We start from the raw sequence: 20,351 nt of genomic DNA on the forward strand, positions 1-20,351 counted from the left end.
ATTGCAAGAGTTCAGAAAAGTGGTGATGAGAGGCTGGGCCAGTGGCTATGAGACAAGAGAATGGGTTGGTTATGCAGAATGGATGAAAGTGGGATATCTGGGAATGACAAGATTATAAGCCGAGGTGGGTAGAATACCAAGATAAGTCACAAGGAAATTCAGAAGAGGTGATGATAATGAGGTTTTTCTTGGCCAGGTTGACCTTGAGATGCTTATGGAAAATGTCAAACAGGCAGTTTGTGAGCCTTCACTGGAGAAACTACGGACTGATATAGCCATCTGGGAATGAAATCATGTGGCTGATATCATTTGTGTGGACAAATCATTTAATTCTCAGTGTCTTAGGCAATTCTCTAAGACTGTAGAACAGGTGCCAACCTGCATTATTGTTGGGAATTTCTCAAAACCACAAGTACATATAAATATAAATGGATGGATGGAGAGATAAATGAAGTACAAGTATATAATATGGAAAAAAAATACAGCTTCTGACTAAACATGGAGTCATGTGTATTTTTTTTTGAAAGAAGAAAGGGCAATAACCTAAGGGGGGAAGTGAGGGGAAGAGACCTTAGAAGTTACCAAGCCCTTTGTCTAACAGATGAAGAAATGGAGGTCCAGCAAGATGACCCTCCAAAGTCACACAGAGTTCAGATATGAAACCACTTCCTTTGATTTCAAATCTGGTTCTCTTTCCATGCAAGAAGGAGGAGGATGAAGTCAAACCTTGCTCTTCAGTATTTATTGAAGTCTCACAATCTGCTACATGGTAGAAAATAAAAGGCTTCCAATCCAGATTCTCTTTTAAATGTGAATTCTCACTTTCTTCCCTTATTAGTAAATAATAAATGAATCAGCCTTGCCTCTCTCAATAGTGGATAAAGTTCAATAACAATTGTTAGGCAAGCTAAGCACAAGAAATCTGTAAGAAAAAACATGGCTGTGGGCAGATAGGTGGTACAGTGGATGGAATAGCAGGCCTAGAGATGGGAACTCATCTTCCCTAGTTTAAATCTGGCTTCAGATACTTGCTGGCTGTGTGACCTTTTTTGAGTGAGTTACTTAACCCTGTTTGCCTCAGTTTAAAAAAACAAAAACTAAAACCCCAACAAACCCAAAAAACTATGGCATAAACCAGATCGATTTAGGGGTGAGTACACTGCAAAAACTTTCATGGCAGGATTCTTTTAAACAGTGAAGAGAGTGGCTCTTTTCAACAGCGAGGTGATTCAGGCCAGTTCCAATGGACTTGTGATGGAGGCTGCATCCAAAGAGAAGTCTGTGGGGGCTGAATATAGATCACAACATAGTATTTTCACCTTTTTTATTGTTGTTTGCTTGCATTTTGTTTTCTCTCATTTTTTTCCTTTTTGATCTGATTTTTCTTTTGAACCATGATAATTGTGGAAATATGTATAGAAGAAATGCAATACAATTTGCAATTGTATTTGGCAAATATTGGATTACCTGCCATCTGGGGGAGGAAGTGGGAGGAAGGGAGGGAAAAAATTGCAATGGTGAATGTGGAAAATTATCTATGCATATGTTTTGAAAACAAAAAGCTTTAATAAAAAATAAATTTAAAAAATTAATATATAGTAAAGGAAATGACCCCTTTCTCTTCTCCTTCACTTAAAACATTAACAAAAATGTGCTAGGCAATACAATTTCTCAAGACACATTATGTATTATGAAGTACACTTGCAACATTAACCTGATTTTATTTTGCCTGTTTAGCTGACATTCAAACATAAGACTTATTATTCTTTTGAAAGAGTATGAAGCAAAACAGGCAACATGGTTAAGCTGGAGACAGGTTCTTTCCCTTCCCCCAAGCTCCACTGCCAGCTATGTTCCCTAACATTTTGTTAGTCTCCTCACCTTCACTCCCACAATATCGATCACTGGCATGCTCTCTCTTAGTGAGAGATGGAATTCTTTTATTCATGGAAAGCATCTTCTATCAGATTTCTGGGTTAAATACTGCTTCTGCCATTTAATAGGTATGTGACCATGGACCAATTATTTGGCCCCGTGGGCAGCTACATTTCCTGATTTATAAACACAGAAATAAAACTTGAGCTACCTGCCTCACAGGATTGGTATGGGGGTGGGGGTAGGGGAAGAGGGGAAGGGTAGGAGGCATTGGGATTATGTTGGCCAAAAATCTCCCAATAGCTCTTTACTCTTTCTCTTCCCTCTTCTTCCAACAAAATTCTAAAGGCAAGACAGGAGATGACTCCCCTATCCCTGGTATACATGAGTGCTTAATAACTGTTACAATTTGCTTTAAGAGATGGAATATGGTATGGAGGCAAAAAAAGCTGGGCTGGAGAGCTTTAAGTCAGAATCCCAGATCTGAAACGTTTACTATACAATGTATCAGGGACAAGTCACTGAACTTTTCTGCCTCCTGGTGTTCTCATCTGTAAAATGGAGCAATAATATAGCACTTACCTCATAGGTTAAGGATCAAAAAATATGATGTGTGTGTATGTGTGTAAAGCACTTAGCAGCTAGGTGACACAATGGATAGTGTGCTAGACCTGGAGGCTGGAAGACTGATCTTCCCAAGTTCAAATCCAGTTTCAGACACTAGCTAGCTGTGTGATCTTGCGTAAGCCTGCTTGTCTCAGTCTCCTCATCTGAAAAATGAACTGGAGAAGAAAATGACAAACCACTCTACCAGTATCTTTGCCAAGAAAATCCTAAATATGGTCACGAAAAGTCGGACCTAACTGAAAACGAGGGAACATGGTGGGCAGTGCACTAGGTACCTGTAGTGTAGCCTACTGGTAGAAATAGCTCTGGGATTAAGTCCTGGCTGGTTCTATCATCAGTCAGACATGATTGAAATGACTGAACAACAAAAATGCCCTTTGCAAGCCTTAAAGTGCTTTAAGAACACCAGCTAGGCGGGGTACCTCAAAACCTTAATCTTTACCACCCCATTAAATTAGCTTCCCTCGTTTAAAACTGTACCATGTGTAAGTGACATTTTTAGCTTTAGCTGCTCAAAATGGCGCTAAGCCTCTTGGTACACCTTGTTTGTAATTTGGGTTCATGTCTTACCATCCCTCTTAGATTTGTAGATCACTTGACGGCAGGCACTAAGGCACTACTGCTGCAAGATCTACCCCTAGGAACTAACTGTAGATGAACTAGATTCAAATGCTGCTTCTCACAAGCAATAAAACAATTTTATATCACAGAACTGTGCTGAGGCTCAGTTTCCACAGAAGGACATGCTAGGGCAACCTCAACAGTTGGATTCCCATTCAATGAAATAAGAGTAAAAATAGCCCCCACTTTCCAGGATCTCCAATGAGATTGTATACATAAAGTCCTTTATAAACTTCAAAAGGATGCATAAATGTTAACCATCATCATCAGTATTACAGAACTCAGAAAGGATGAGCACAATTTTCAGTGGCAAGATTTAAGCTCCACATAAGCAAAACCTTTTAAGATCCTGAGGCTGTTTAAAAATGGAATATTTTTACAATTCTTGCCTTTTTTTTTCTCATGTTTTTTCCCTTTTTGGTCTGATTTTTTTTTTTTTTTTGGCATAACATGACAAATATGGAAATACGCTTAAAAGGAATGTGTATGTTTAACCTGTATCAGATTGCTTGCTGTCTTGGGGAGAAACAAGGTAAGGAGGAAGGAAGAAAAACTTTGAACACAAAATTTTACAAAAATGAATGTTGGAAACTATTGAGAAAAAATAAATAAATAAATATGGTAGTGCAGTGAATAAAGCACCAGATTTCAGTCAAAAAGACCCGAGTTCAGATTCAGCTTCAATCTTGCCAATTCCTAACTGTAATTCTTATTGCAGAAGTGAAAAGCATTGTCTTGGGAAGCAGATGGTTCCCCATCACTTTAGGGTCATCAAGCCCTTTACTGGAGATATTGTAGAGGTGATTGTATTTAGATGAAGATTGACTTAGATAATCTCACAAGGCCCTCCTAATTCAGAAATCCTGGGGTGTTTTAAAAGCCCCCAAAATAGGAATTTTGTACCTTTCTTTGTTTAATATTAAGGATTTTATCTATGAACATTTAGAACCACTGTGGTGTTATTGCATTCAGTGAACACGAGAGGGCAGAGTTTAACAGATAACCACTATCAAAGCCTATTTTAAAAATCTGCTCAAAGGGGGAAAAAAAGGATTAAGAAAAAAACAAAGGAATCCAATAACCAATTTTAAAACACTGAAGTGAAAAGTGCCTTTGCAGCTCTGCCCAGAATCAGATTTGTTCCAGGACTGTATTTTTAGAAGCCAAGATTTTTCAAAACCAGAGACTAAAAATTGAGGCTATTATGTGAGGAGAGGAATTACTCCCTGATTAATTCAGATAAATACCTGCCTAAATCCTATTCTTTTTAATAATAATAGCTAGCATTTATATAGTGAGTTAAGATTTTCTAAGTTACGGGTATTTGGAAAAATAAAATACTATTGAGAAAAATAAATAAATAAAAATGGTAGTGCAGTGGATAGAGCACCAGCCCTCAGTCAAGAGGACCCGAGTTCAAATTCAGCCTCAAACTTGCCACTTACTAACTGTTAACTCTTATTGCCAAAATGGAATGCATAGTCTTGAGAGGCAGTGGGCTCCCCATCACTTTAGGGTCATCAAACCCTTTATTGGAGATATTGTAGAGGACATCTAAATTATCACATTTGATCTTCATAACAATCCAATGGGATGGGGCTATTATTATCATCCCCATTTTGCAAGAGAGAAAACTGAGGCTGAGAAAGATTGACTTCCCGGGGTCACACACACAATCTAATATCTATCACCAGACATGTATGCGTTTTCTCATGTAGCTTTGGCAGCATAGTGAGAAATGGATCCAGGCATCTTAGATGCTTGGGAAGATGTCATTAAGTGTCTAACCATCTAGCCACCCACCCACCTATCCTCCCAGAGGAAATCCAGGTCAAGATGGATGAGTGTGCACGGAGGGAGATGACTTTGTTCAAAGGGTGGCTGCCCTCCCAGCCAAAAGTCAATTTTATTATTTCAGTATCTTTCCCAGTCCCCCACTGTCTCCAGGTGGCTGCAGAAGGGTACTGGCTGTGGCCAGTTTTAAGATCTCCCTAGAATCTCTCAGGTGCCAGGCTCCAAGCACCAGACCCCAGTCCAGATCCAACACTGAAGTGCTAACATAAATTGTCAAAGACAGGCAAATCAGGCTCATCCATCCATCCCTATTCAAGTGTCTTCCTATGCAAGTCTCCAGAGGGCACTATTCAATAGGCTGGGAGTTGGTCTCCAATATCGGAATGTAGGAGGTGCTACAACAGGCAAGAGTCTAAGAGACCTGGGAATTATACCTCAGGAAATCTCCAAATCTCATCTGACCTGTGTTAGTATGGCCTGTTTGGCCCATGGCGTTCCTAAAGCACAAGCTGTAAACCAGCATGGAGATGACCACGTAAGAAGAATGAGAAAACATTAGTGTTCTAAGTCTTATCCAAAGTTCGACTTTTTAATCAATAGTAAGACTCACAAACTCCCTTAGACTTTAAGTTCCTTAAGGGCAGGGATTGTGTTTTAGTTTACTATATTCCCCAGTGCTTAGTGCACATAGTAGGTGCTTAATAAATATTTACTGATGATGATGGTAATGAGGATGCTAGACTTGGAGCTAAAAACAGACCTATCCAGTTCAATGTCTTCATTTTACAAATAAGAAAACTAAAGACCTTGGAAAAGTAGGTGAGTTGTTGAAAGTCACGCGTATTAAGTAATAGAGCTAAAATATGAACCCATGTCCAAATCCAGCACTCTTTTCCCTTCCCTGTCCCTCAGCTCCTTTCCAGTTCTGTAGTCATAATTTCATCAAGAAAATCAGAATGGCTTCCAAATATCACCAACCATGCAGCAGAGTCTGTACTACTGTTATACAAGAACTTTTATCTTGCACGAAGGGAGGAAAAGTGAATCTTATGGCAATGTTGCAATGCTCATATTAGTTTATTAAACAGAAGCATGTGGGAGCAGTGGTTAGAGAGCAGAGCTCAGAGTGGAAGTCTTGGGTTCAAGTTCTCTCTCTGATACTTATTGGCTTATGCAAGAGCCTTCACTCCTTAGGACTTTGGGCAGAGAGGGGAAAGTGGCTGCCCATGTATTTGGGGAGAGAACATTTCTCACCTGAAGTTCTTATACCCATTCCCAGGTCTCATTGAAAGCTTCCTTGGATGAAAACTTATTGTGTAGTAGGTATGAGGTACTGTATTAGGCACAGCTGGAAAAATGTGAAAAGCAGTGACTAATGAGTTTGTAATCTCAAAATCCCAAATCACTCTTACAACTAACTCAGTTTGTAAACTGAGCCCTTTTATTTGGTCTGATTCTTTGTAACCCTAACTGGTTTGCCATTTCCTGATGTAGCTCATTTTACAGATGAGCAAATTGAGGCAAATAGGGTGAAGTGACTGACTTAGTAAGTACCTAAGGCCAGGATCTGAACGCAGGAAAGTCTCCCTGATTCCAAGCCCAGAGCTCTATACCCTGTACACCCCAGTTGCCTAACAGAACCATAAAAACAACATAAGTCTTTTGTCAAAATCCTTTAAAGAGTTAGATGGCATAGAGGATAGAGATCTGGACCTGGAGTCAGGAAGATTTGAATTCAAAAGCTGAGTGGATACAGGCAAGTCACTTAATCTCAGTCTAGCTCAGTTTCTGCTTTTGCAAAATGGGGAGAATAGTCCCTTCCACCCAGCGAGGTGTCAGGGCAGTGGACACAGCATCAGACCTGGAGTCAGGAACATCTGAGTTCAAACCCAGCTTCACACACTTATTGGCTGTATGATCCTGGGCAAGTCACTTAATCCTGTTTGCCGAGGTTTCCCCATTTGTAAAATGAGCTGAAGAAGGAAATGGCAAACTACTCCAGTAAGTCTGGCCAAGAAAATCCCAAATCACAACTTCCTTCCAGAGTTGTTGTGAGAATCAAATGAGATCATTTGTGTTAAGGATTTGGCAAACCTTAAATTGATAAATAAATGTTCAATATTATTATTCGTGCTAGGCAAAGAAATGCTACTCCCAACATACATACGTTTAATAGACAATACTGAATCTAATTAGAAGGACATTGGGGTCAAAGTCAAAAGACCCCAGAGTCCAGGCCTCTGTGTTTAAATCCTCCAGCCCATTCTGAGGTGAGACTTGGCTTCCTCACTATCTCCTTACAGAAGGTCTGTGAGGAGGAAATGCTCTCCAAACCTGAACACAACATAGAAATGCAGACCACTATTAACTTGACTCCTCTCATTCATCCATTTGATTAAAGCCAAGTCTCTTTCACACTGGTACAAGAGCCTTTCACCTTGGTAACAACCCCTTGTGCCATTCCAACACCCCTGCACCTCCCTGCCAGCTTTCTCTTCTCATTGAAAATTCTCAAAACATCTTCCCCAAAGCCTAAGAATAATTTTCTCTTTTTTCCTTTAAAAAAATAGATCTTCAAAGACAGGATTTATTTACATTTTTTTTTATCTATGTAAGGTTCCATGACACCAGGGAATGTACACTATATTGGTTATCAGAGATAGATTCAAATCCTCCCCCTATTACTTACTTGTGTAACCTTGAACAAGTCAGCCTCTCCAAGGTCCTAATCACTAAATTCAATGGGTTCAACTGGGTGACCTGTAAGGTTCCTTTTAGCTCTAATTAATTCTAAGGTTCTGAGATCTCTTTTAATTTCAAGAGGGATACAAAAACATAATGTTAAAAACATAATCTCATAAGTAGAACTAAAAGGAATCTCAAAAACCATTTGATTCAACTTCTTCATTTTATAGATGAGGAAACTGAGGTTCAAGATCAAATGGCCTGCCTAAGGTCATAGGTACTGAGTCAGAGTCCATAGCACCACACTGTCGCCCTTGATCAATACTGATTTAACTTCTTTCAATTTGTTGAAAATTTGGGGGAATATAATACACCCCTAATAAAATTCAGAAAGGAACAGAAGAGAGAGGAGACTTAGTTCTCTGTGTGTGTCTCATTATCATTGAGTCAATTGACCCATTGAAAAGTGAATTTAAAAGTTATAAAATAGCCCATAACTAATCATGAGACCAGAATTTCTTTCTATGAATTTGCTGAAAGCATGTGAAACAGTGAAAAAGCTCCCTGTGGCTTATCACGCCAAGGCAGATGCAAGGTAGGTCATGCAATCAGGGATGCTCAACCAATGGCCAGAGGAAAATATAATCTGGCAGGGGTCAGCTAGCTCTTCCCACAAGCAGAAATCTGCCAGGTGAGCAGAAGAGATCTGGCTCCTACGATTCGTCTCACCTCAAAGCCTAAAATACTCTCCTGCTGTGCCGGCAGCATCTCTGACCTAAATTAACACTGCAGTTTTAATTAATTTATTTTTAGTAAAATATCCACATTTTCTCCAGGTCCTGAGGATCCAATTTCTATTTAATTAGATTCCCCTTCTTCCTCCTCCCCTCTTTCTCTCTTTTGTCTTTCCATACCAGTTCAACTAAATTCTTTTTTTTTTTAATTATTTAAATTTTTTTTTTTGGTGGTGGGGGGGGGGGGGGATAGTAACAGAAAACCTCCCAAGAATAATTGCAGAGTGTTGTCGGGGCAGAATGGGAGGGAGAAGGTGGCAGCTATATTTAGCGCCAATGAATGTGAGAGGCTGTTTCACATCCCAGGCTGGCACGGCTTGATCTTCTGGGTCCCATAGGGGGATGGGGCTGGCTCTGTGGATGTGCAGACTCAGGCAAAAACCTGCAGAGGCAGCCAATGGACCCATTATTTGGTTCACATAACTTGTTAGAATCTTCCCGGAGTGCACAACGGGCTATTGTTTTTCTAAGTCCCTTTCATGACTTTGTAAGCAGGCTAATTCAAAGCAGACTAGCCTGTTTTCCCTGCTGGAATAAAAGAATCTTCTCAAAGAGCTATTTAACTGTGACCATGGATGCAGCCTTCAATGCAATACAAAGGAAAGAGCTGAAGTCATATATAGCCATAGCCCCTGCTTCTTAGTGCTCCAGTCTCCAATACACCAGTTTATGTCCATCTTCTTGGAAGTGGGTCTTTGCATAATTATCTCCCTTCCCTTCTCCCCTCCCTACTTTTAATCTGCTGGATGACCTCATACATCAGCATTCCACTGTAGGAAACGGAGGCCTGGAAAGTCTGTATCTCCTTGGTAAGAGCAGCTTTGAAAAGGGGCCTTTTCCACCACAAAGAGGGAGTTTCTAAATCCTCCCCTCTGCTCATGTGTTGTTAATCAGTCCTTATGGGAAAGACATGGCCAACAGTTCTGGTGGAACATGGACTGCACACAGTATTCGTAGTGTTTACCTGCAAAGCGATCTTGGAAAAGGCAAATGGTTTTATTTAGTCTGACAAGTGGTTTTGGCACAAAGCCACCAAGGAGCTAAGGGGAAACAAGGACCTGTATTCTAGGATGACATTTTCCCCACAGCTATCTGGTTTTTGAGACATCAGGCTTTTATGAAGCAGCAGATACAGATGATGAGATATTATTTTTTACTTTCAGCAAATTGATCAAAATCACCACTAGTCCTCTCTCTCTCTCCTCCTTAAAAAAACAAAGCAAAATGCCAAACCCAAACTCTACATTCTCTTTGTCCTTACTGAATCTGCTTTATTCAAAATCTTTTTTTTTTTTAATTTAATAATACATATGGGTGGGGAGGTATTACTAAAAAAAAAAAAAAAGTAATGGAAATCCAACATTTTTCCTCTAGGAAGTCCTGATTATTTCTGACACCAGAAAGAATGACTAATCTCTTCATTGAATGCTTTCTCATATGATAATGATTGCAACTGACTTATGTATAGAGAGTTCTTCATCTGTAAAATTAGAGAATTGGCCTTTCACTCATCAAATAGCCTAGAAGAGTAGAATTCCATGTTGGTGGGATGGTGGAGAGAGACATTCTGCTTACACCACTTTGTTGGTGGAACAAAACATGGGCACAAATTCTGGGGACGGCGAAGTGGCAACCTATGGCAGGAATCACAGAAATGATCTTAATCTCCACTATTAGAGCTGAATCCTAAGGATGTCATCAAAGGAAGGTGGAGAAGTCAGGGAAAAGACCTTTCTGGTGAAAATATTCTTGGTGCCTCATTTGGAATAGTGATAAATTGGTAATAACCTCTATACTCAGCAGTTAAGGAGTAGTGGAATAAACTATGGTAGATTAATGTAATGGTATAGTGTTGTCCCATTTTTTAAAAATGAATAAAAATACAAAGAAATGTAAAAACAATGCAAAGAGAGCAGAATTAAAACAATATATATGTAGATATAAATAATTTAAGCCAGTAACAATAGCAAACAAATGTTAAAATGTTACATTACATTTTTCTGTCATAAGTTCACTTTTTAAATAATTTAGATTCCAGAATTCTATTGGAAATTTGAGTTCATAATCTATTTTTTTGTTTCTGTTTATGATAAATTCACCACTCTTTTTAAATATAAATAAAATGAGGAAGTTGCACTGCATGAACTTGAAAAGCCCCTTTCAGCTCTAACATTTTATGACACTAGGAGTTGTCTTATGTCCATTACTCACTACTTATGCTCTAGTAATCCGTCAAGAAGTATATTATTAAGCACCTACTGTTCCAAGAACATAGTAGTTCTAGGTGCTAAGAATACAAGTAAAATGAATAAAATAATCCCTACTCTTAACAAATTTACAATCTAATAAACAAGAAAGGTGTGCAAAAATATGCAGCATGAAGTTAGTAAATACAAATGTATATATACAAGATGTTTTCATCCTTCAAGGATCAATGACAAGTGCTCCAAAATCTGGACTTACAAACTGTCTTTATAGGACCCATGATTTTGACCCATGATTCATGAGACAAGAAATAGATCTAAAGATCAATTAAACAGAGAAACCAAAGTGCTGAACATCATCTATGAGCTACAACTCTGATCATTACCACTCAAGAAAGATATGTGATATGATCAATGTGGAAATATGTTTAATAAGATGATTGTTGTCTAGGAAAGGAAGAAAAAAAGTAGAACTCAAAACTTTATAAAAATGTTGAAAATGATCTTCATATATAATGGGGGAAAAAAAAATAAAGTGGACTAAGGAATGGTATGTTATAAAACTGAGAGAAGATCCAACCTTTGTCAACTAAGAAGACCAAAGAGAGGGAATGTGATGATAGAGCAAAACAACTGGGATGCTTCAGCCTAGAAAGATGAAAGGTCAGGAATGAAAGGGGAGACGGGAGATGACAGAAACTGACCAAATGACCAAGGATGACAAATAGGACCAACACAGTCTTATTGGTCCATTCTCAGCACAATTGAAGTAGGAGGGACTAACTTAAAGCTTAAGAAAAAAACATCCAAAAAGGAAGTGCAACTTTAGATCTCAAACAGGAAATATTTAGAATGTACAGTCCTAAGTGATAGGCAAAAACTGAAATAGGTTCAAGAAGGACTTTTAATAAATTCACAGACAGTAAGCTTAATTGTTAGGGAATAGTGAATAGCTATATTCTTAATAGATAATTGGTACTTAAGGCAAAACTTCTTAAACTTTTTCCACTGACCACTCATTTTTGCCTAAGACATTTTTATATGACTCCAGGGTTTCAGGTATATAAAAATCAAACATTTGCTGATAATGACTCATAATTTCTACAGTTTAAGAAGCTGGGGTTTAAGGTTAGCAACAGTAATTACATTTAAGGTAGAGCCCTGAAATCTCACACATTTGTAAGCACCCTCTACTCCTCTAGTTGGATGGCTCCTTCCAGAACTTTTATTTCAGGAAAATGCCCAGGCCAGCCATGTCTCATTCTTCTCCAGGTTGTACTCTAGATTTTCTCTATTTCCCAAATGAGTCCTTTTGAGTGTCCTTCTATCCCGATCTTTCAGCTTCCTTTTAATTGATGTCTTCTTTCCATTAGAGTGTAAGCTTCTTGAATGTAGAGACTATCTATTGACTCTTTTTGTGTCCTCAGCATTTAGCACAGTGCCTGGTACTTAATAAATGTTTACTGATTGATAAGTGCTTGTTAATGGTCTGCCTTTGCTTGTATTATGTCATTTGAACCTCATAACAACCTTTAAGAGAGAAGCTACAAGTATAATTTTCATTTTACAGAGGAGGAAACAGCGAGGTTATGTTAACTTGCCTATGATCACAGAGTTAATGAGTGTTGGAACTCAGATGTTAAAGTCATCTCTATACTGGTGACAGGATGGATCACAACCATAGCATCTTACAAAATGTCATACAATCATACATTTATTAGAAGGGACCTTAGAAGTCACAGTACAACCCTGATTTTACAGATAGGGAACCTGAGGCCCAGAGTATTGAAAATGACTTACCCAAATATATCTCAAAAGCAGATCCTCATTCAAAAAGTCCACTTTTTTTTTTTTTGGGGGGGGGGGGGTACAGATTTTGCTACAATACAGTGGCAAGCTCTGTTCTGCTATTAGATACAAAATACTCAGGCCAAGTTATTGATATAAACCGGTATGGCAGTTCTTGGGTTCAGAGTTAACAAAAACTGGCAGTTCTACATATTATTATTTGAAGGGTTTCAAAGGACCACCTCCTCCTCTCCCCTGCCAAAAAATCGTCCTTAACAGGCTGCTGTAGGGCACCGAATAACTAACATTTTTATTCCCTCTCTCTTTGGGGGATAAGGAATTAGTTTGTACAAAGAGATTTAAATATTGTCTGGGAAGAGTTCTCAAAGTGTGGTCTGAGGGTTCCAGTGGCCTTCAAGACCCTCTCAGAGGGTCCTCAAGGTGAAAATTATTTTCTTAATAATATCAAGATGTTATTTGCCTATTAGAAGCCTTCTTTCTCTTCCAGTGAGGCTGGATTTCCTTTATATGTTCAATCAAAACAACATATAGCAACAGACTGAAGGCAGAAACAGTTATGAGAATCCATCTGTTTTCTATTAAGCCAGACATTTAAAAGGATTTGAAAAAAAATATATAAAACAATGCCACTTAATTTTTTTGTTTTGAAACCAGTGATATTTTATAAAAATGCTTTATTTATGTCAACTATAACAAGCTTATTATTCTTGTTTTAAATGAATATTTTAAAAAACCATCAGTTCTAATTTCTAATAAGATGAATGCCAATAGATATAACCTCTTGATAGACAAATAGATATAATATATATATAAATCTCTTTAGGATCCTCAACAATTTTTAAGAGTATAAAGAAGTCCAGAAACCAGAAAGTTTGAGAACCAAAGCTTTCAACCACTTTTACCCTTCTTGAAGGCAACTAAGTGACCCAGAACTGGATCTAGAGTCAGGAAGAGCTGAATTCAAATCTAGCCTTAGACACTTATCTCTGCCTCAGTTTTCTCATCAGTAAAATGAGGATAATAATAGCATGGAATTGTCATGAGGATCAAATGAAAAACTATTTCTAATATACTTAGCATCATATCTGGTATAATAATAGTATCTACAAAAATGTTTAATAATATCTTACCTAACAAAAAACATTGGTAGAAGACATCAGGTTGGAGATGACCATCATGCAATGCTGTCAATGATTTCAGAAGCCCATCTCCCAGCCAGAGAACATGGCTGTGGATGATAGTACTCCACAATCTCTGACGAATCGAAATCTCAAGTGACTCAAAAAGTACGTGTGCAGGACACAGCCCTTTACCAGTCGTGACGTGCACTCAGAGGCAGCATGAAAGATATTATCAAGGCCAGGTGTAGTCAGTCACTAATAAGAATAAGAGGCAACAGATGGACAGACAGCCCAAGGATTACAACAGGATTACCTCCAGTGGCCTGGGTGAAAACCACCATTGGGGTTTTATGGAGAAATAAGAACAGGGTGTAGAAAGGAAGGTTCCATCTAAAATCCGGTAGAAGGAGCCCAGGTACATAAAAAAATGAAATCAGGATCTCTCCAACTATCAAGTTAACACCTCAGCACAAACAATTTATCAGGTCAGCTAACCCAGTATATGGTGAAGTCCAAACAGAAGAGGAAGAGGATTCTTTTGGGGGAAGTGGGGGGAGGAAGAAGGGTGGGGTACAGTGGGAAAGAGAAGCTCAGAAAGTTCTGTAGGGAGTGATTTGCTAAGGCCCAAAAGACAAGCACTCCCTTACTTCACCATTTTGCCAAGGGCTATTCCTTTAAAAGGCATTTCCTCCTATTAAAAAATAAATAAATCTTTGGGTTTCATCTACTAAGGTATGCATTATAAGCAGAGGAAAATCCCAAGACTTCATGCCACTAGTCATAGTCACTAGTTACACAATGAATGCAGAGATGCAGTGACAAAGCCAGGAGGTATTTTGCCCTCCCAATTTGGAGAACGGTAATTTTTTTTTTAATTTTCAGAGAAATGGAAAGGAATGCCATTATATTCAATTACAGAAAAATAACCCATGACTCAAATAACAATTTTTGGAAGAACAAAACTTTAAAAACTGACAGATATCCATTTTTGAGTTTTTTAAGGGGAGGGAAGGTCAGGGTTGGGTGGAATGGACAGAAGAAAGGCGAGGAGGAATACCAAAAATGTCCTCCCACCCCCAAAAACAACAAAAAAGGAATTTAAATGGCAAAATCCCTAACTCCACCTATAAAATCTAAATATCAAAATTCTACCACTAGGTCCTAAAATGCCAGCTGGAGACAACAACCCCGAGAGGAATGCCTGGCAGAAAACACTGACAGGAATTCCAAACAGCTATGGGACTTCCCGCTGGTCACGTGGCTCTCCTTTATCCTAAACTCTGAAGTGTCAGTGGTGGCTAAGCAACCAAGGAGCCTGTCCTTTCATGCCATATTAATAAGGCTGCAATACAAACTGCACAGCAGGTAGAAAGGAGGACAGAGAATACAAATTGGATTGAATTCAATTTTGTATTCATTCTGTACCAAGCTGCATCCCTTCAAAAACTCTGCCTTTCCACCCTTCCCTTCCCGACCCCCATTTCCCAGTCCACGGCTAGAGGGGTTAACAGGCCCAGTTGTGTCTCTTCCACTAGGCCAGAATGATTCATGAGAAAGTGTCAGATGTGCTTGGTCTCACACCACTCCTTCTTGTTGTATCTTGTGGAAACTACTAAAAAGGGATGGGAAAAAATAATCTATGCCCTTATCACTATGGTGGAAAGCATGTTTTTATAAAAGGGTTTGAGGTTCATGGCAAAGAAGCTCATTTCCTTTTAAGAGGATTAGAATCTCCAGTGTTCGAGCAGGGCCAATTTCTACCACTGCCTGGCAATCCAATTACTTTGAAGGGTTTTTCTCCTCTTGTAGCAGCAGGCAAGGATGAGGGGTATGGTGGACATACTATCATAGCAGAAAATTTCTAGCAATTTCAAAAGAAATGGCCTTAGAAATCATCAATCAATAAGCATTTATTATTACCATATGCCAGGCACCAGGTAAGAGCTAAAACACCTAAAATCTATTTCTTTTTAGAAAGAGGAAATGATTTTATTATGCAAAACCTCACAAATCATTAAAGCAGAGGTTACTACCCTGGTACCCATGGATACATTTCAGGTTTTAATATAGATTTCATGGTTAGTTTCCATGAAAATGGATGTGAAAAAAAATTACATCCTAATTTTCAATAACCTTTTAATGAAGTTTAGCATTTTCTATCATTGCGAGTTTTTTTTTTTAATTATTCTGAGATCATAAGCTTCTCCAGATTGCCTGAGGAATCTGTATCACAAACAAGTTTAAGAATACCTGAATTAAAGAGAATATTTTCAACAAGCAAATGGTTCAAGGTTCAAAAATCATTAATTCTACATAAAGAACAAAGCAAAAAAGTTAAAAGATACTCAAGGAATAAGGAAAAAGTAAATTGCATTTAAACTGGCAAACTAAAAGGGAGGAGAGGAAAGAGGCCATGGTGTTAAGGGCTTTAAAAAAAAAAAAGGATTTTATATTTGATCCTGGAGATTAAATAGAGACACATGGGAGTTTATGGAGTAGGGAAGTGCCATTTAACCCTTGATCCTTTGCCTACCAAGAAAGCAATTTTGCAGAAAAGGTAGAAAATCTAAAGTCCAGTACCAAGCATTAACAAATAACTCTAAGGAGTTACCCAATTAAACTTATTTTCTACAGATATAACTATATATAATAAGAATATATAATATATAGAAATCTGATGATGCTCTCACTACTCCAATTCCCACAAGTTTTAGGGAATTTGTTTTATTCTGAAAGAAAAAAGGTCAGCAGACCCAGAGAAGTATTTGAGGCAGTGTGGTGCAATGGATAAAGAGCCATTTTTAAAAACTGGGGTTCAGGTCTTACATTCTAATGGGGGAAGTAACATGCCCCCCCAAAAAAAACCCAATATACTTGCAAAACAAATGCAGGATAAATGAGAAGTAATATTAATCAGTCAATCAATAAACATTTAATAAGCACCTACTATGTGCCTCTCACTAGGCAAAACCCTGAAAGACAGCGCTATCAGTGATGGGGAGAAGGGAGAAAGTTGGGGAGAAAAGGGTCAGGGAAAGCCCAAGAAAGGCTTCTTGCCTAAAGTAGAATTTGAGCTAAGTCCCGAGGGAAGCCAAAAAAGCCAAAGACACAGAGGGAGAGCATTCCAGGCTTAGTATAGCCAGTAAAGGCATTACGGACAGGAGATGGCTGCAGCGGAAGAATGCCAGACATAGAGACATAAAGCTCATCTTCCTGATTTTAGTTCTGGTTTCAGACACTTATTAGTTTATGTGACCCTGGGCAAATCATGTAACTACATTTGCCCCAGTTTCCTCTTCTGTAAAATGAAGTGGAAAAGGAAACGGAAAACCATTCCAGTATTTTCACCAAAAATAACCCCAGATGAAGTCATGAAGAGTTGGACATGACTGAAAAGTGACTGAACAACAACAACAACAACAACAACAACAACAACAAAAAAAAACAGCCAAAAGCCCAGTGACTCTAAATTGGAAGGTCTAAAGGCAAGTAATGCCTAAGAAGACTAAAAATGTAGGAAGGAACCAGGTAATAAAGGTCTTTAAAAGTCAAACAGACGGTTTCAGATGTGATTCTGGAGGAAATAAAGAGCCTACTGGGACTTAGGGAATAGAAGGGTGTTAGGCTCAGACTTACATTTCAAGATCATCGTGGCAGCTGGTTGGAGCAAATACAAGGGCAGAGCTGAGGATGACCCCAAAGTTGTAAGCCTGGGTGACTGTCATGATAATGGTACCCTCAACAGTAAGAGAGAAATTTGGGAAAGGAAGGGCTTTGACAGGAAAAAGTTATGAGTTTGGGTTTAGACATGTAGGATTTAAGATGTCTATAACAGGCAGTTGGAAATGGAAGGATGGAAGTCAGAAGAGAAATTAAGGCTAGACAATAGATCTAAGAATCATCTGTAATTGAATGCATTGGAAGTGATTATCTAATCAAGTGAGACAGGACAGAGGGAGAAAAGGACTAAGAACTGAGCCTTGGGGTGTATACTCAAAGTCAATAATGGGTCTGAGTTGGATAAAGATCCAGCAAAGAAGAAAGGGTCAGAACTATTCCGAGAGCATTTTGGAACTAGAACCAAAGGATATAAAACTATGCATACCTTTTAATCCAGCAATACTAGTAGGACTGAAGAGAGTGAAGAATATTGAGAGAATGGGGATGGTAGAAGCAAGAAGATGGGTTAGAATGGGATCAAGGGGAGGAGTGTGCCTTGGCAAAGGGAAAAGGAACCTCATTATGTAAGAAGGGAAGGAGGAAATAGAAGGACAATTTGGACTCGGGCCTTCCTGACTCCAGGTCTACCATGCTAATAAATGTACCACCATCTATCTGGCTCCAAACACAAGCCATGTTAAAAATATAAGAATTTAATAAAACCTTAAAATGTAGGTGATCTGCATCTGCTTCCTAGAATGATGACTTTGGCTCTGGTAATGAAGCCCTTATCTGATGTGTATTTCACAAAGAATATGTGTTCTCTGGCATGGCCCAGGTAACATTTAGTCCTGCAAGACATTCTTAAAGTGGCCCAAAGTCCGAAGAATCAAACTTGATCCCTCTTCCCAGGACGCGTCCTCATTTCCCTTGGATAGTATCACCCTGTCTCTTCAAGGATGGCATCCTCCCTCTCACCAGGGATAGCCAGCTGGCCCCTTCTGCAGAGTCCATTCACGGCCCTCCAATTCCCAGCCAGGATCAGTGACTGAATGATGGTCAGCCTGAAGAGTGATGTAAGTGATGCTCCACTGGGTAAAGCAGCCTTCTGTAAACTCATGACTTTAAAGTAAAACCCTTCCAACACCATCTCCAAAAACCACCCTCCAGACATCCACAAGCCACAGCCTTTGCCCTCTAATAACTATATTAAGTAAAATACAAGAAATCAGAAATTTAAAATTTTTTCTTACAATATTATAAAGCAAACAAACTACAATAAAATAGTAAGAAAACTGGGCTGTGATCACCTGAAATCTACAAGATCTTAGTTACAAGTGATTCTGAAGTAGTTATGCATGCAAACAATATTTTTCGCAAAAACAGTATGATGGGAAAATGGATGTGATTTCTCTTTCTATTGGTAACAAAATCACAAATAGTGATAATATTTCTGTAGTTCACTCCCTTCCTCTGTAATGGAAGGAAGTGCTAAACATAAGAAGTCAATGAAGATAATATGTAATTTTTTCCCCCATCAGTTCAGAGGTACCCTGACCCAAATCAGTTCAGGTTAGAAACTCCTGCTCTAAATAATCCACAAATGGAAAAACCTGTCCTTCAGTAATTGAAAAAATGGAATAACATCAATTCTAAGGGAAATAATAATAGTAAATTAATAAAAAATACCTTTAATCCTACTTACTCCAGTAGCCTATTTATGTGTAGTTAGAAATAAGTGGAATATGCATAATTATAAATAGCTTGATTATTTAAATTAGAATTACTGACATGCTAAGATGTCTTAATAATGGCAGACCTCAAAAATGAAAAAGGATGGAAAGAATCTTTCTGATAACAGGGAAAATACCCACACAATGAATGTTTACCCCACCAAGGAAAAATTCATCACTCATCCCCACCTCAAAATAAGAGACTCAGCAGCTCTGAAAGGGCAGTCATGCAAAAGAACAGGAGAAAAGCTTAAGCAATTCTCCTGAGCTTTCCCTCCAGAAAAGAAAAGTATAAAGGACTGGTAGAGGACATGAATCATTACTCTAATAGATTTAAATTGCTATAATAGATTCAAATGGTAGAACCAGCTTCCTCTTCATCATCCAACTGGAGTTTTAGTTAGCAACACTCACTTGGAATTGGAAACCTGTGAATCATACCATACACATGATTTGGCTTATGACCACCATGACATACCTTCACATATTCCATCACTGGGTCCAGGAGATGCGGATCCCTGCAAAGGAAAAACATAAATAAGTAAAACGCTTTCTCTTCCTGAGAAAAATGTCGAGATTATCTTATACTTCTTGATTCACATTATAAAACTGCAAATCCACATCCCAGGAAAATCACACAATCAAGCTTTCAGCAGAGTTGTTCAATATATTTCCTGTTGAAAATAAGCAAAAAGCATTGATATTTTTTCAGCTAAATAAGAACCATACAGCTGCTTTTAAACATTAAAAAAAATACCTGAGCTGCTCAAAGCAACACATTCTGAAAAAAATATAGAATGCTAATTGTCTCCAGCTCGACCTTCAAGCTTTTAATATACTTGGGACTGATTAAATTTCTCAACCTACCTCTAATTTCTTGATTTCTAAAACTGAAATAATAGCATCTTCTTGTTTATTTTTTCATAAAAGATGCAATGATCAATTCATCTAAAATTTTTAGGGAGAATGGGGCTGGGCTCTAAGGTCAGGGAAGCTTGCATTATTGAAGTTAATTCTCTTAATTCTTTAATTCCCTTTTCATGGTCTGGAAACAGCTGAAAATTGATCTGTCTCCAAATGCATTTTAAAAAGTTGCCAATAATTAAATCACCAAGGGAACATCCAAATGATTTTAAAGTAATGAAAAGTGTGCCTTGTTAATGAGATAGAATTCAAGTAAAGAGATAGGCAAAACTCAGAATAATTGAATGGGCCTTAAAAAGGAAAACTGGCAATGATCTTAATGGAAAGAACAAAAGAGCAGGGCTTCCATTTCATTCTATGAAAAGGTTTTTTGGTTGGCCATTGGTATTGGCTTCCCTCTTCCCTGTACATTAGTTTTCTTTCTTTCTTTTTTTTACTGTGATTGCCAACTCATATTTTTGGATTTCTGCCCTACCCTCAATTAAACCACCTATTTTTAATGGT

At 38.3% G+C, this 20,351-nt stretch overlaps 1 protein-coding gene across 3 annotated transcripts in view; it reads right to left on the reverse strand.

The window, feature by feature from the left end:
* Window positions 1–20,351, reverse strand: part of BCAR3 (BCAR3 adaptor protein, NSP family member) — a 167,099-nt gene that overhangs the window by 103,365 nt on the left and 43,383 nt on the right. For all 3 annotated transcript variants that reach the window (XM_031967097.1, XM_031967098.1, XM_031967099.1), the window contains one exon: window positions 19,402–19,441. In XM_031967097.1, the coding sequence (XP_031822957.1) occupies window positions 19,402–19,441 (40 nt within the window). The remainder of the gene's footprint in view (window positions 1–19,401; window positions 19,442–20,351) is intronic.

Source organism: Sarcophilus harrisii, chromosome 4, assembly GCF_902635505.1.
Source record: "Sarcophilus harrisii chromosome 4, mSarHar1.11, whole genome shotgun sequence".
Classification (NCBI taxonomy): domain Eukaryota; kingdom Metazoa; phylum Chordata; class Mammalia; order Dasyuromorphia; family Dasyuridae; genus Sarcophilus; species Sarcophilus harrisii.